This window comes from Ctenopharyngodon idella, chromosome 15, assembly GCF_019924925.1.
Source record: "Ctenopharyngodon idella isolate HZGC_01 chromosome 15, HZGC01, whole genome shotgun sequence".
Taxonomy (NCBI): Eukaryota; Metazoa; Chordata; class Actinopteri; order Cypriniformes; family Xenocyprididae; genus Ctenopharyngodon; species Ctenopharyngodon idella.
In genome coordinates this window covers 977,589-994,488 of record NC_067234.1, presented here as the reverse complement: position 1 = coordinate 994,488, position 16,900 = coordinate 977,589, and the positions used below count along the sequence as shown (strand labels likewise).

The 16,900-nt window shown below is 36.8% G+C and overlaps 1 protein-coding gene across 4 annotated transcripts; it reads left to right on the top strand.

Annotated features, from left to right (window-relative positions):
• Positions 1 to 295: 295 nt before the first annotated feature.
• Positions 296 to 10,633, top strand: LOC127496068 (autoimmune regulator-like). 4 transcript variants are annotated; one of them, XM_051863659.1, is made up of 14 exons: positions 296 to 515; positions 1,193 to 1,363; positions 1,512 to 1,683; positions 1,768 to 1,914; positions 3,539 to 3,604; positions 3,705 to 3,818; positions 3,980 to 4,119; positions 4,266 to 4,387; positions 5,247 to 5,313; positions 7,115 to 7,246; positions 9,036 to 9,157; positions 9,261 to 9,333; positions 9,411 to 9,494; positions 9,610 to 10,633. In XM_051863659.1, the coding sequence occupies exons 1-14, from the start codon at positions 405 to 407 to the stop codon at positions 9,688 to 9,690; spliced, it is 1,602 nt and encodes a 533-aa protein (XP_051719619.1). In that variant the 5' UTR covers positions 296 to 404; the 3' UTR covers positions 9,691 to 10,633. The 4 variants fall into 4 exon arrangements, with proteins under 4 accessions (XP_051719619.1, XP_051719618.1, XP_051719621.1 ...); XM_051863658.1 differs by having other exon boundaries at positions 1,509 to 1,683; XM_051863661.1 differs by having other exon boundaries at positions 296 to 546; positions 1,509 to 1,683; positions 9,610 to 10,632.
• Positions 10,634 to 16,900: the final 6,267 nt, after the last annotated feature.

Genomic DNA, 16,900 nt, shown 5'->3' with positions numbered 1-16,900 from the left:
AAATTTAAGACAAATTATATGTTCTAGGGTTCATTAAAAGCTGAAAGCAATTATAATTTGGAGCATAAGACGTTATTAATAATTCCCACACAACATTTCAAATGCTGCATTAATGGCTAATCCACATCTAGTACATTTATTGAGATGCAGAGAGACTGGGATTCCCCTTGGCAAGGAAATTATAGTCCTCAGGAGAGACAGGTGACTAAAAGTAGATGGCTCACATGATCGAGAAATCGTTTCTTGCCCAACTGTGGACTTTCCAAGCCATACCGCACAAATGAGCGTAAATGCGAACAAACGAGGGGCAGGTATTTTTATCCAACCTACAAGGTGCAAGTTAGTGTTTTAACTGTAAATAGAAGTTCAATGTCACCACTTGTCACAGCAGGACTAAAGGTCTTATGAATCAATGGCCCCTAGAGGCCAAGAGCCATTTATCCACCACAAATAAGCCATGTCAATCACTGACAGACATCACACCAAATAAAAGGAAACCAGCAAGAAGATTACAGGTATCGCTAGTTCTCATCACCAGCATCTGTTGTAAGTACTATGTTAATTTTTTTGTGTGTGTTCAATGTCAGGTAACAAAAAATCAATATGTACCATTATCTCTAAAGGTTGCATGATGACTGATAGTTTTTAATTATTTAGGATAGGGGTCTGTGACTCTCAGGGATCTGCGGCAGTACTCACAATTACGGTTTGATCTCTATTTTTTGTGAAAAATAAAAAGGTTAAACCAAAACCTAACATTTATTAATTTAATTTTACTTAATATAATATTTCATTCCCTTTAAAAAAGTATGGTAACACTTTATGTTTACAGTGTCCCTGTTACACATCTTACGTGTACTTTATATAGTAAACAGTAAACTATGCATAATTACAAACAACTAACCCTAATTATGTAGGAAGTATATGTAGTTAATTAATAATACTCAGTATTTAAATGTATAATTACACTGTAACAAGGACATTTTAAAATTAATTATTGGTCAGTTTAAAATACAACACTCAAATTTATAATATGCAGCCTTCTCCATCTCTTTATCCAATAAGGGGTCCTCCCTGATTTGTTTAAAAACTATTTATGTACGCGATCTATAATATCTAAAGAAATATATTGTGCTCTCTGAACATCAGGGCTGGAAGTTCAGTGTGAGTTTAGTTGTGATCTGTACTGCAGGACTCCAGTACTCCTTGTGGAAGCATGTCTAGGGTGGAAGGTTACGGAGAGACTGACCTGCGCTCACAGCTACGAGCCTGTAGGACTGAGATTGCCATGGCAATCCATGATCCCTTCCCACTGCTGTATGGGCTGGCGGATCACGACATCATCTCTGAAGAGATTCTGAGGGTGAACATTTTCATACAAAAGCACTATTTCAAGTCAACATGCATATTGTGAAGAATATCTTCATGTTCCAATCAGATGATTGTACAGTTATAGTTAGTTCCTGAAATGCTAAAACAACAAACTAATACTATCACCGACTTATAAGGAGACTTTAGAGCGAAAGAAAAAGGATGGGATCCACAAAGCTGTCTACTCACTGCTCACTTTGCTGCTGGACCAAGACGCTACTGTCCTCCAGGCCTTCTGGAGCAATCTCTGTAAAGAGTATAATAAGGAGTGTTACCCAAAACTGGAAACTCTGTTTATGAACCTCCCCAAAGGTACAGTGCACAGGCCTGGCAAAACATACAGTAAGTGGTTTGGAGGATAATCACAGTTTAAGTGATGATAATCTCATTTGGCAGGGTTAAAGCAGGTGGCCAGACATGCTGGGAACCCCAGGCTTGAGCTGCAGGTACGCAGCCATTCAGGAAGAAAGAGAGGGCTGGCTGAAAAACACCTAACCCACCGGTCCCATCACCACACCAAGAAAGCCATAACATCCAGCTCAGGTAATGGACACCGGCACACGAAGAAACTTATAATTCAGGTCATATCAAAATTGTGCAAAGAGGCAAGTCATTCCTGGCACTTCTTCCTACAACTGTGTAATGTGATAGTCGATGCAGTTTTCGTTTCGTTTAATGGTTAATTATTATTTATTATAAAGCCTACTTCCGTTTCACTGTATTAGGCCTACTACTTACAGGCCCAATATAGCGTTGAGTGCGATTTATGACGTTCGAATCAATTAACCAGTTCAAGTAAATGATTAATAATTTTGTCACTTACGGTGATGAACTGAATTATGTACCATGTCAAGACCATTCGTCTTACACAATGGGTTTAAAATCACCTTATCTCTGTTTTGTGAATAAGAGGCTGTTCTTTGTTGTCCTTCAGCAAAAATTGCTGCGCGTTTGACGCAGATTCCCTGTTCTCACGCTGCTACTCGAAAACTTCCCGAGCAAACAAGAAATGTTCACGTAAGGCTTACTTAATTCATTATTAATAATTAATTAATTAATTAATGGATATAATAAATATCTCATAAAATGGTAAAACTCTTTGTTAGTGTTGTGTCGACAGATCAGGCTTTTGTAAGAGAAAAAATTGCACGTACGCGCGCAAACAAAACCTCCTCGTTTCTAGTTATCACGTGACGTTTTGCGTTCAAAACGGCAAATGACGTTCCGTTTGGACGAGTTTCCACCACTATTTGAAGACGTTGAGAGGGAATTTTTTTATTTTATTTTATTTTATTTTATTTTATTTTATTTTTTGTTTTGCTTTGTGGTATGTTAAGCAACACCTTTTCTGCGTAAAATTCAACAATTCAACAAGATTTTCAACAACTCTACATCTACAAAATGGTGAATAAAGAAAGTGCATCGGGTGTGTATTTTGTTTTATTTAATTTATGAATGTGCTCTAAATTTAATCGTTATATATATATATATATATATATATATATATATATATATTTTATCGTAATTGTACATTGCTATGGTATTTTGTACATGCAACTTAAATAGTTTTATTGTAAATAAAATAAATAATTTCATTAATTTGAACAAATTTACCATTAATACAGATGCTGCATCCATGGTGTCTTAAAGTCTCCATAAAATCAGAATTGACAATTCTTATTTTTTATTGCAGTATTTATTATAAATTATTTATCCGTGCACATCATTATTTTTTTAATAAATGTTCCTTCGTAATTTTTTAATGAAAATCTCCTCATCTCTTCTCTTCTCTGATGATGTGTTTACTGGTGCAAGGGCGGGACAAACAGTCACTCACATGAGATCACAGCAATAGCAAACCACAACCATCCAATCAATTCTCAATGGACAAAATCCCACCCTACATTTTTTCTTGTGTGAGAAGCCATTTCACTAGGATATATGTCACAATAGGGAAGAAAAGACTATTGCAACTTTTGTTTCATGGTGACTTTAAAAAATCCAGAGTTTAACACTCTTTCCAACTTTCTTACAACTTTCCAACTCGTAAATATTATCTTTCCGACATGACTTTATTAACACAACCAATAAATCTGACACGTGCCAGTTTGAACGGGCATGATTCGATGCTTACAGTCCTGATAACTCAATATCTAAACCGTTCCAGGAAGCAAAGGCAAGCCGATGAGGAAGACAGATGGTGCAGCACTTTCTCAGGTCTCAGTGGGAAACGGTAATCACATGATGCTTGTCTAAAATGTGTTATTAGATGACTATATATTTCAGTAGATTAATGAAATTGCCCATGAATAAATATGACTCTCAAAACGCAGGGGTCCAGGCCGTATCTACCTCAGTCCAGAGGGCCGTGGCTGTATCTGCCAGTGAGCATCCCACTGGCTGCGGGACAGTGGAGGGGATTCTGATCCAGCAGGTCATTGAGTCTGGTGAGCTCAGCACACTAAAACAGTATTGCCAGACTGTGATGAAAGCCTTTACTTAGCTAATGCTTTAGCTCTTAACGTGTTTTGATAGTGTAACCTTGCGATGTAAACACTTTGGCGGTTCACTTTGGCAGCACAGATGTCTCAGTTGCGCTTTCCTCCAGGAGGTGCCAAAAAATGCATCAAGGTTGGAGGAGAATTCTACTCTTCTGGCAAACTGGATGAGACAGCTGGAGTGCAAAAGACACAGACTGCACAAAACTATAGTCACCAGCAGGGAGAGCCAAGCACCAGAGTCATGGATGTAAGTGACCAACATTCATGGAAAAGTACAGACACTGAAGATACAAAAATCCTATATGAAAAATATTATGTAGGCATAAGTTGTAAATGTTAACCTGGTACAGCAGGTAATTCAGTATTCATCACGTTTATGATGCATATTTTCAGATAGAGCATAATGATGATGAGTGTGCAGTGTGTAAAGATGGTGGGGAGCTCATCTGCTGTGATGGGTGTCCTCGCGCCTTCCACCTCACCTGCCTGGTCCCACCCCTCACCTCCATACCCAGGTACAGAGCAGTCATGTGACACACAGGCCACTGACCCTACCAAACCTAGAGTTGATTTCATCATTAGTCTTTATCTGTCAAGCTTTAGTCAGTGCTGATAAACTGCATGGTGGAATACAAAAAAAAAATGTGAGACTGTGTACAATCAATACGATTCAACAGTCTAAAAACACTAGTGAAAATGTCTAATTTGATACATTTTTTAATTACAAATGATAGCATTAGCATAATAATTTAAGTGAAATATTAATTTAAAAAATGAATTTCATGTAAAAAATTATTGACCTAAAATAGAGCAGAATCTGAAATAATTGTTATTTATTTTACATCATTATGTTTCTTATTTTTAAATGTCACAAAATCCTTAAAACTGTATATTTCCAGGTTTAATTGAGATTTTAAATTTCAGTTTCAGACTGAATTGGTTTCAGACTTTTAGACTCTGCATCAATATTTCTCACCCAGGGGGCCAGAACCCACCAGGGGGCCTCAGCAAACTTCCAAAGGGAGCAGCAGGATTAAATTAAACTCTATTATATAGTGAATATATTATTATTTATACAATTAATGTTAATAATAAATCTATAATATTACCCTATTAATAAATCCCTAAAATGTTATGTAATTTTAAGGAAGTAATTGTTATTGAAATATATTATTATTGATACATTTAATATTAATAGCATTATATTAATAATATATCACAATAATCTAACTTAATAAAAATACATAAAAATAAGAAATCATATTTCTTTTTAAATTTTATTCCCCTAAATAATTTTTGTTTGTTTCCCAGTTTGTTTATTTAAAAAAAAAACTGGGCATCTCTCACTAGTTTTAGAAATGTGTTTGTTTGCAGTGGTTCATGGCGCTGTCAGCTATGCCAAAGCAACAGAGCGAAAGACAGGACATACACCCCCCTGCAGGTAAAACATGACAAGTTTCTCGTTAAATTTATTGAAAACAAAATTTTCCCATTTGCAATAACTAATTCACTTACATTACAGTTAGTCACACACAGTGCTCATAAATGAGTACACCCCCTTTGAAAAGACATTAAAAACATTTTACATTAAAAACATAAAACATTAAAAACATTTTAAACAATATCTCAATGAACACAAAAACAATTTCCAAAATGTTGACAAGACTAAGTTTTATATAACATTTGTTTAACTTATAACATGAAAGTAAGGTTAATAATATAACTTTGAGAACAAAAAAATGAGTACACTCCACTGAAAGACTCTGGAGCAAAGTTAAATTTTAGACTACAAATGTCTAATTTAACAAGAATTCGACCACAGGTGAGTCTAATTATTCATTACACAGGTGTCCAGCAGACACTATAAAACTATAAAAGGGTGTTAAAACCCCTTCCCATTTCATGCTGTCAGCAGTGGCACCACATGGAAGAGAAATGTCACAAGACCTGAGAAAGAAAATCATTTCTTTACACCAGAAAGGTGAAGGCTACAAGAAGATCAGCAAAGCTTTACTTATCAGTCAATATACTGTAGCAAAAGTGGTACAAAAATTTAAAAAAGATGGAACTGCAACCATCTCACAGAGACGTCCAGGTCGTCTACGGAAGTTAACACCTCAACAGGAGCGTCTTCTGATGAGAGGGGTTGAAGAAAATCGGCATGCAAGTTCACTGCAGTTATCTAAAGAAGTAGAAAGCCAAACTGTGACTATTTCCCATGACACAATACGGCGTACACTGCAGAGGAATGGCATGCATGTGTTGCGTCCATGAAAGAAGCCTTTCCTAAAGCCCAGGCACAGAAAAGCCCGCCTAGAGTTTGCCAGGGCCCATGCTGACAAAGATGAAGACTACTGGGACTCTATACTCTGGAGTGATGAGACCAAGATAAATGTTTTTGGAACTGATGGCTTCAAAACTGTATGGCGTCGCAAAGGGGAGGAATACAAAGAAAAATGCATGGTGCCTACAGTGAAACATGGTGGTGGCAGTGTCCTTATGTGGGGCTGCATGAGTGCTGCTGGTGTCGGGGAGCTGCATTTCATGGATGGCATCATGAATTCACAGATGTACTGCTCTATACTGAAAGAGAAGATGCTACCATCACTCCGTGCCCTTGGGCGTCGTGCACTTTTCCAACATGACAATGATCCTAAACACACATCTAAGGCCACTGTTGGATTTCTGAAGAAGAACAGGGTGAAAGTGATTCAGTGGCTCCTGATCTGAACCCAATCGAACACCTATGGGGAATTCTGAAGAGACAAGTTGAGCATCGCTCTCCATCCAGCATCCAGTCTCTAAAAGAGGTCATTCTTGAAGAATGGAAAAAGATTGATGTTGCAAAATGTCGCCAACTTGTTCATTCCATGCCTAGAAGACTTGGTGCTGTCATTTAAAAAATCACGGAGGCCATACAAAGTATTAGATGTAGTAGTTTTTGTTGTGGGGTGTACTCATTTTTGCATCTCCCTAATTTGAGAAAAACTGAAAAATGTGTAATCTAAGTTATATTATTAACCTTACTTTCATGTTATAAGTTAAACAGATGTTATATTAAACTTAGTCTCGTCAACATTTTGGAAATTGTTTTTGTGTTCATTGAGATATTGTTTAAAATGTTACTTTTCAAAGGGGGTGTACTCATTTACGCTGAGCACTGTACATACAAAATGATGAGCAGTGATGGGAGATTATTATTAGTAGTCATGGCTGTAGTAACTTCTCTGCTCCTATTTTAGCCCACAGTTCACCCTCCAGTGACCGAGACAAGCTCCAGCTCTGCTGTGGACTTCTCCTTCTTCTCCTCTCTGTCCTCCACCTCACTCTCCACAGTCACAGGAGGCAAAAGCGCTCCACCAATGGGCCTCCAGGTAACACTCCTATGTGACTCAATGAGAGACACACTGACATGGGAGCAAAACGTTTGAGGCCTATTCATACCAAGGACGATAACTGTAATGATTAAGTTTTAATAATCATTCTAATTCTATGAGATCATGGAAGTCCATCAACTATAACGATAATGATAGTTGGAATAACTTTCAGAATTATTTTTTTCCCAGCTGATGAACGATAAATTTTTTGCCAGCCAAACAGAATCCACCTGATTTTAAAGACCATAAGCATTTAAATGCGGCAGATGACAATTAAAGGGTTAGTTCACCCAAAAATGAAAATTCTGTCATTAATTACTCACCCTCATGTCGTTCCAAACCAGTAAGACTTTCGTTCATTTTCAGAACACAAATTAAGATATTTTTGATGAAATCTGAGAGCTTTCTGTCCCTCTAGACAGCTGTGTGACTACCACTTTGAAGCTTCAAAATATTCATAAAGAAATCATAAAACTAATCCATATGACTTGAACAGTTTAGTCCTAATTTTCTGAAGAGACTCGATCACTTTATATGATGAAAAGATATCATGTAGGCTTTTTTTACCGAATATGAACAAAAGTCTTACGGGTTTGGAACGATATGAGGGTGAGTAATTAAAGGGTTAGTTCACCCAAAAATGAAAATTATGTCATTTATTACTCACCCTCATGTCGTCCCACATCCGTAAGACCTTCGTTGATCTTCAGAACACAAATTAAGATGTTTTTGATAAAATCCGATGGCTCAGTGAGGCCTCTATGGACAGCAATAACACTCCCTTTTTCAATGCCCAGAAAGCTACTAAAAACATATTTAAAACAGTTTACGTTACTACAGTGTTTCAACCTTAATATTATAAAGCGACCAGAATACTTTTTGTGCGCCAAAAATAACAAAATAGCGACTTTATTCCACAATATCCAGTAAAGGGTGATTTCAAAACACTGATTCAGGAAGCTTCGAATCTTTACGAATCATTTGTTTAGAATCAGTGGTTCAGAGCGCCAAAATCACATGATTTCAGTAAACGAGGCTTCATTACATCAGAAGTGTTTTGAAACTTCAATAGTTCACGTGACTCTGGCAGTTTGATACGTGCTCCGAATCACTGTTTCAAAACCTATGATCCATAAACAATCGAAGCTTTATGAAGCAGTATTTTGAAATCACCCTTCACTGGATATTGTGGAATAAAGTCACTATTTTGTTATTTTTGGCGCACAAAAGTATTCTTGTCGCTTTATAATATTAAGGTTGAAACACTGTAGTCACATGAACTGTTTTAAATACGTTTTTAGTAGCTTTCTGGGCACTGAAAAAGGGAGTGTTATTGCTGTCTATGGAGGCCTCACTGAGCCATCGGATTTGATAAAAAATATCTTAATTTGTGTTCCGAAGATCAGCAAAGGTCTTACAGGTGTGGAACAACATGAGGGTGAGTAATTAATAATATAATTTTCATTTTTGGGTGAACTAACCCTTTAATGACAGAATTTAAATTTTTGGGTGAACTAACCCTTTAATATAGTCATATAGTCATTATTAGAGTCATTCTAATATAGTCATTACAGTTATCTTTATAGCTATTGTTCTTGGTATGAACAAGCTTTAACTCTAAGAGAATAGCACAGTGCAATCTTACAATAAACTTTATCAACTTTAAAAAATTAAAGACCTTATTTACACACTCTCATTTCATTCCAATCATTTGAATCATATATATCTCTGATGAGTGGCAGGATGATGGTAATTTTCAGCTATTTTTATATTCAATCTTTGTTAGTCTTCTGATGGTCAAATGGTTGGGATCAGGATGGCTTGTGGAATTTGCCATCTCGTCCAGGGAGAGCTGATCACCTGCCCTCAGTGCCTGCAGAGTTATCATGCTCTCTGCAACTTCTCAAAGTACTGATGTTATTGTACTGTTATTTATAATAGAATAACTGTGAATTCTATCACGCATTGAAGCTCAGTCTCTTTCTCTCTCTTCCCCTAATCGCCTTTTCAGTGGAAAGACAAGATGTAGGAATTGCTCCAGGTCTTGGGGCCCTGAAAGCGAAACATCATCAAGGAGTCTTCAGGTATATTATATACACTAAAATAACACTTTTGGGCCTCCTAACCTAACAGATGTTATTAGTCTTTTTTATTCCCACAGGTGAGTCAACACATGAGTGACCAGGGCTTAACACCATCAGAGCAGCTGTTCAACAGAGATGAAATGGACTCTATAATGGGGGAGGTAACGTCATGCTTCTTAACAGTATACAAAAAATAATAATACATGCAATTGAAACTGTATATACCTGAACCCCCAGATGAGATACCTAACAGTATATTTGTCTTGATGAATTCAGAGCCCTATAGATGGGATCCTGCAGTGGGCTTTCCACAACATTTCACGTCCTCTTTCTGAGTCTCAAGGCTATTTCCAGTGATTCAGTGAGTCAGATTAATCTCTGCTGTGCCCAAATCTCAGTATCAGCTTCCTCCTCAGCGTTAGATGGACTGACGTGAAGAATAAAACACAGAGTTTTGATAATGTGAAGAAAATCAATGTATTTTTTTATCCTTTTTTCTTTCTTTCTCAGTATATTATTTTTTTAGATCTCAAATGCTTGTTGCTACTACAGGGTGTCCGCCAATTCTTATTTGATGTCAAACTAATTTTTGTGAAGAAAAAAAACCAAAAAAAAAAACATATAAAATACATTGAACTAACTTCAACCAAAGCTAAAATTAAGAAGATAATGTTTGACTTCCTACATTAAAATGAAACTTCCTACATTAAAATGTATTAAGTAAAATAAAAATTACTGTACATCAATAATGATTATTTTAAAGGCATTGCATTGTAAGTATCATGCAATATTTATATACATGGCTATGGTACACGGATGTAAATATCAGATGAAAAACATGCAGACGAAAATTAGGCTGTGATGGATAGACTTACAGTCTTGACAATGGCATCCACAATATAAATACATCATATTTTTCAACTCATAACTTTCTGTTTCATGGAGATTTTGTCTACAGAAAGACTTTTAGTAAGATGTTTCATCAGTTAAACAGCTGTTGTATTGTTAAACAACAGTACAATGCATTGAACGCACATCATACTTATGTCTCTCACAGCCTTTATTTTCACTCATCAGAAATTAAATAAGGCACAACCCTGAATAAGGTCTATAGAGGTCCTTGGCCTGAAAAATGTTAAAGACCTCTGGTCTAGATAATAATGAAACTCACATTTTGATGAAGTATGTATTGTTCTGTAATGTTAACATTTATGTGATAACCTCCAGATATGAGACAATGGCTCAAACATAAATAAATGGATTTCTATTTGTATCAGAGCAAACATGGAAAACATGTACCTATCTCTCCATCACTCTCTTCTATGTTTGTGTGTGTGTGTGTGTGTGTGTCTAAGTGCCCCTATGTGGGCCTTCTGTGCTCTTCAGAGAATGGTTTTGACACATCCCATGGAATGCATGGTCCGGAGCCAGCACTGTCAGTTTGGCCTCCTCAGGAGACAAAAGAGAGTGGGAAAGTGAGAGAGGAAGAGAAGGAGAAAGAAAAAGAGCACTTGGAATGTTAATGAGAACCATGTGGGACTCCTGGAAATGTGCTGTTGCTAATGTCAAAGCATAACGTATGTCAACACAGAGCAAAGCTTCTCGTTTGCTTTCATAAGGCTTCGTACAAAAACAGTGAAGTGATCCGTGCAGTGGGAATTTATCAGAAGTCTCAGTTTATCGATGTTTTCTTCCACCTCAGTCTTTAAAGTGTCTGAATGCTCGCTCTCAGGCAGATGGTGTTGTGACAGGCCAGGGGCCAGACGTTGTTGGAATGTTGCAGGGTTGCTATGGATACTTGTTCTTTAAGGCCCAACAAATAAGGAGCGGGGAATGTATTACGGTGGACCCTAAATCTCAGTAGAGCATGAAAGAAAATGTTTTTATATGAAAAGACATTTGGCAATGCAGACAGCATGTATCAATGAGACAGACTGCAGGATACTCTGAAGGCTGGTTCTGTTTTATCTCCTGCAGTGCCAGGATACTTCATGTTTATGATGTGTTAGTCTAAGCGTTCAGTCTTGCTTTATATATCAAAGACATTCTATATCCTTCATGTCCTATATCATTGATTTGTAAAGTCTGAAACTGGTGCCAAAGTTCTACCTAAAAGCAATACAGTGGATGTATTAAGGAAATAAAGAAGGGCACAATAAGTTGACAAATAACCTTAAAATATAGTATAGCTTCCATCCCAATGACAAGATAATTTAAATTAAATTAGTACAATATTTTACTTCTGAAATATATTTGTGAAATGTTTAGTGGGTGATAGAATTTAAAGCCAAAGTGCGTAATAATTTGTATTTTTTGTTAAAATACTTTAAAGGTTAGTTCACCCAAAAATGACATTTCTGTCATTAATTACTCACCCTCATGTTGTTCCAAACCTGTAAGACCTTCATTCATCTTTGGAACACAAGTTAAGATATTTTTGATGAAATCCACCCAGACAGCAACATTGTGTGGCCCAGATCCGGCCCACATCTGATACATGTGGATTACACACGGACCAGATGTGGGCCGGATCTAGGCCGACACTATGTTGCTGTCTGGGCATGAGCTTTTTGGCCTCCGATAGACAGCAACATTATTACCACTTTCAAGGCCCAGAAAGGTAAAGACATCATTAAAATAGTCCATGTGACTACAGTGGTTCAACCTTAATGTTATGAAGTGATGAGAATATTTTTTTGCGCAAAAAACAAACAAATAAAGACTTCATTCAACAATTTCTTCTCTTCCCTCTCAGTCTTCTACGCTGTTGACATTGTAGATGCAGTGTAGTTAATGTTAATTCCCCTCTCTCTTTCAACAACATCTCTTTTCTCTGATGCTCCAACTTGCCTCAACACAACTGCCTGGAAGTTTCTAGTATGCCTAAGACATTGGTTAGCTGGTTCAGGTGTGTTTAATGGGGATTGGAGCTAAATTCTGCAGGACAGTGGCCCTCCAGGAGCAGGACTGGACACCCCTGCACTATGCCACACATTTTTGTAAATACACATTGTTCATTTTCAACTACAACTACAAATTCCAATTACCATTCAGCCACAGACAGTCTTATCGGCAACCCCTTCCAGATTCACAACAGGAGCGTTTGGGCAAAGTCACTGGGAGGCGAGCCTGCAACCTTTAGCCAAAAAAGCGTAACGGCTAATGCTAACGCTCCGCAGGAAAGGAGACCAGAGGCCGTTTTTTGAATAGATGTCAATGGATGAGAGGCTTCACTATGCTGATTAAACAGCTTTTGTGGGGAAATAGCTAATCATTTAACTAATCGACAGCCTGTTTGCTAATCTATAGCATGTTTTGCAATAAAAAATACTTTCGTTGGGAACTATATGTAGATTTTAGCTTGATAAAAATGTATTTTTTAAGAGAAGGCAGACTAGGGAATGTTGCGACTGATGTCACTGCCATTACACTATAGGCTGAGAGGTGCCGCATGTGATTAAGTTAGCCGTTACGCTTTCTCCAATGGTAAGAGATACAGACCCTCTTACCTCCCTATAATATACAATCTCTGGTTTGGACGTGAGAAGGGATCACTGTTGGCAACAGTGATGGGATACACCTGATGCTCATTTTTCCCCATCGCTGCAACCATAAATTCAGCTTCAAGTCTTTTTTCATGCTGAAACAGCTTCCTTGATGCATGTGTAAATTTCAAGACTGGTCCTTTCAATTTTTTTGTCTATTTGAAAAGAGGGCATGATCTCAGACCTCATAAAGAGATCTGTAACCATTTCAAGTGTTCTCTCAGATTGCTCAAGCTTTTTGTACCAATGCCCCTTTCCATTCATAATTACTGCAATACAGCATATTGCACAGTTCTGCACATCTATTCCAGCTGGAAAGATAATTGTTGGCAGATTCAAGGCATAGCAGCACGGAAAACCCAAGTTACCCCAAATAAAAGCATTGACCTCCATTTACTGGAATGACTCCCTAATGTCAAGTAGTTCACCTGTTTTAAATTAGCTTGAAAACCCATGACCAAACTGTCTGCTTGAATGAGAAAGTGAAGATTAGTTGCAATGCATAACAATAATCCCAGTAAGAGCTGCCTTCTATCTCATCTCTGACAAATCTTGCGCAAGACAGCACAGAGGAATGTGAATAGATCTATAAAAGGTTAAGAGGCACGTATTCTGCATACCTTCAAACAAATGGTACCACAATTATGCAAAAACAAACAGTGTATTATCAGGAACCACATGCTTGTCATTTCTCCACATACTTGTCATGTGTTTGTTTGAGATAAGTTTTGAGTTAGTACTCTTTAATATATAACTTTAGTATATAACTGTCTTTTAATTGCTATGACTTTATGACGGTTTGGCACACTTCTAGTAGATTCTAATTTTCTAATTTACTTTTGAGCTATTTTTACATGTCTGTGTCTTGACATGTTTTTGTTTCTTTAGTTCAACAGAATAATTTGACTCTGGTGATTAGTGATAATCCTTGAAAGGCACAGATGTTATTATCATCTTTCAGATACTTATACAAAGCTGATGTTTTGTTACCCCTCTCATCCTCGCCGGATGCGCTCTGTGAGTTTCCTGTGATATGCTGTTGGTCATGGCCTTCACATTCCTCCCATAATTCCCACGCTTTTGCTCACCATACACACCATTATTCAAAACACATATTTGTGCCAGCTTTCACTAAATATTTGCATTGTCCTTTGACTGATTTGATTGTGCTGATGTTTTGAACTGCTCCTATTGTTGTAAAGAGGATGTTATAAGTCAGGGGGAACTATGGCTAAAACAAAGCACACAGATATAATGAAGATTAAAACCATAGCTCACACAAAAATGAAAGATATATTTATTCACCTTCATGTTGTTCTAAACTCTGTATTTTTTTCTGTGTAACAAAAGTAAGGCATATCCTGATCATTCTTTTCAATTTATTAAAAGTGAATGAGGGCCATCAAGGTACAAATGACAAAAAAAAACACCATAAAATTAAACATATTTAAACGTATTTTTTATGATTTATGATTAATTTTTAAAGGGTTAATTCACCCAAAAATGAAAATTCTGTCATTAATTACTCACCCTCGTGTCGTTCCACACCCATAAGACCTTCGTTCATCTTCGGAACACAAATTAAGATATTTTTGATAAAATCCGGTGGCTCAGTGAGGCCTCCATCGACAGCAAGATAATTAACACTTTCAGATGCCCAGAAAGGTACTAAAAACATATTTAAAACAGTTCATGTGACTACAGTGGTTCAACCTTAATGTTATGAAGCGACAAGAATACTTTTTGTGCGCCAAAAAACAAAATAACGACTTTATTCAACAATATCTAGTGATGGGCGATTTCAAAACACTGCTTCGAAGCTTTACGAATCTTTTGAGGGTGTCTTGCAGGTCTTTTCTTCTTTAGTTGATGTATTGTATCAGGCCTGTTTCCGTAGATTTCTTCTGTTACAAGATGAATGAGTCTTGTTTCACTTCCATGTAACCTCTGTTATATAATGGCACTCTGAAGTCAATATCAGCCTGCATGAAATGGCTGTATTTGTGCCTCTTATCCACTGAAGTGTAACAGTACACAGAGAACTAGGTTGGTTACATGTAAACAGAGCCTTTGGTCACATAATTTCACCCAGCTGAACAGAACCAAATGGAAAAAAGCTGGGTGAATTCTCAAAAAATGTTTTGGCAACAAGTCAGACACCACTTAGTTATACAATATAATCCGGATTCAGATAATTACCAGATGGCAAACTACCCTGCTGATAAACTATATTTAGCTGAGTTGTGGATCAGATGTATTACATTACAAAAAGACAATATCTGTAGGGTAAAAAGTATTTTCAAGTTGATGTTGGTATTATCCCACACATTATCAGTTAAAATGACTTGTATTTAAGGACATTCTTCCACAGTGGTAAAAATAGTCTGCTTGTGTTCCTTCTACACAATGACTCTTTTTCAACGTGACAAAACACTATTTTAAGGTCACTCAGCTGATAGTTTCTCTGCAATAAAGAAGTGGTGTTTAGTATGTGTGCAAGTACAAAACAAATCTAGCATTAATGCATTTGTAATATGACCTTCCCAAAGACAAACACACTCAGTATACAAGCACCAATAAAGATAATGCGATGGTTATTGTGCTAAACACTAGAAACTAACTTTGTGGAACATGCAACAGTTAATATAATGTCTATATTATATTAACTGTCACATACATGTAATATATGTGATGTGATCTGCGAAAACCCATCACATGGTGAAAACCTATCACAAAGTTGGATTTGAGCCCTTTCCAAATCTGTTTTTATTTCTTTCATAGCTTGTCTGTAACATAAGTTATGGTTATCTGAAGTCGGCTGATCGCTCTGATTTCTAGGAATGGAATTTTGAGAAAAACAGGTTTAAATAAATGTCAGCCCCTTTTTTTTCGCATAGACATGAAAATGCACTATCCAAACATAAATGGTTGTAATTCAAGAACGCTTTGGAATATAGACCTAAGGTTGGTCTTGTTTAAAAGAAGACACTTGTCAGATTATTGCAGAAGTGAAATAAATTATGAAAGTGAAAGAAAAAAAAAGTTATAGAAGTATAAGTTTATGAAAATATAATAATTGTTTATATTTTATAATAATATATTACAAAGCATGTTTTACTATTAAACTGCAAGAAAATAAAAGCCAAAAAGGTCAAGATTCCAAATTTTAGGTTAAAATATTTCAAAAAATGAGCTTTCAGTAAGATTTTGTTTGGGCGCAGTACCAAACTTTTTCCCAAGCTCCATATCTGACCATTTAAGGGCGCCTCCATTTATTTGAGTAATCTGAACCATATATTTCCATATTTTCATACATTTTATGAAGCAGACATCCTATTCAGTAGTAATATGGGCAGTTTAACAGTATTTTTTTTTTTTTTTTTTTTTTTTTTACCTCCGCTGGGTGTGTTCTTAAACAGTAACATTAGAGAAAGACAGCCTTGCTACTATAAATCGCTATTTTTCTGCACTTAGCAGGCTAAATTTGCCAAGATATTTTCAGAGATGATAGACAAGATGTTATAGAATGATAATTGAATGAAAACCCAATTTTGACAAAAAAAAAAAAAAAGACATTGACCTATTTTTTGACTTTTACTGAAAACGTTCCATCGCGACATCCGACGGGTTTTCCCAGATCGCAATCACATATATACACCGAACAGGCATAACATTATGACCACCTTTTAATATTGTGTTGGTCCCACTTTTGCTGCCAAAACAGTCCTGACCCGTCGAGGCATGGACTCCACTAGACCCCTGAAGGTGTGCTGTGGTATCTGGCACCAAGATGTTAGCAGCAGATCCTTTAAGTCCTGTAAGTTGCGAGGTGGGGCCTCTATGGATTGGACTTGTTTGTTCAGCACGTCCCACAGATGCTTGATTGGATTGAGATCTGGGGAATTTGGAGGCCAAGTCAACACCTCAAACTCTTTGTTGTGCTCCTCAAACCATTCCTGAATCATTTTTGCTTTGTGGCAGTGCGCATTATATTGTTTAAAGAGGCCACAGCCACCAGGGAA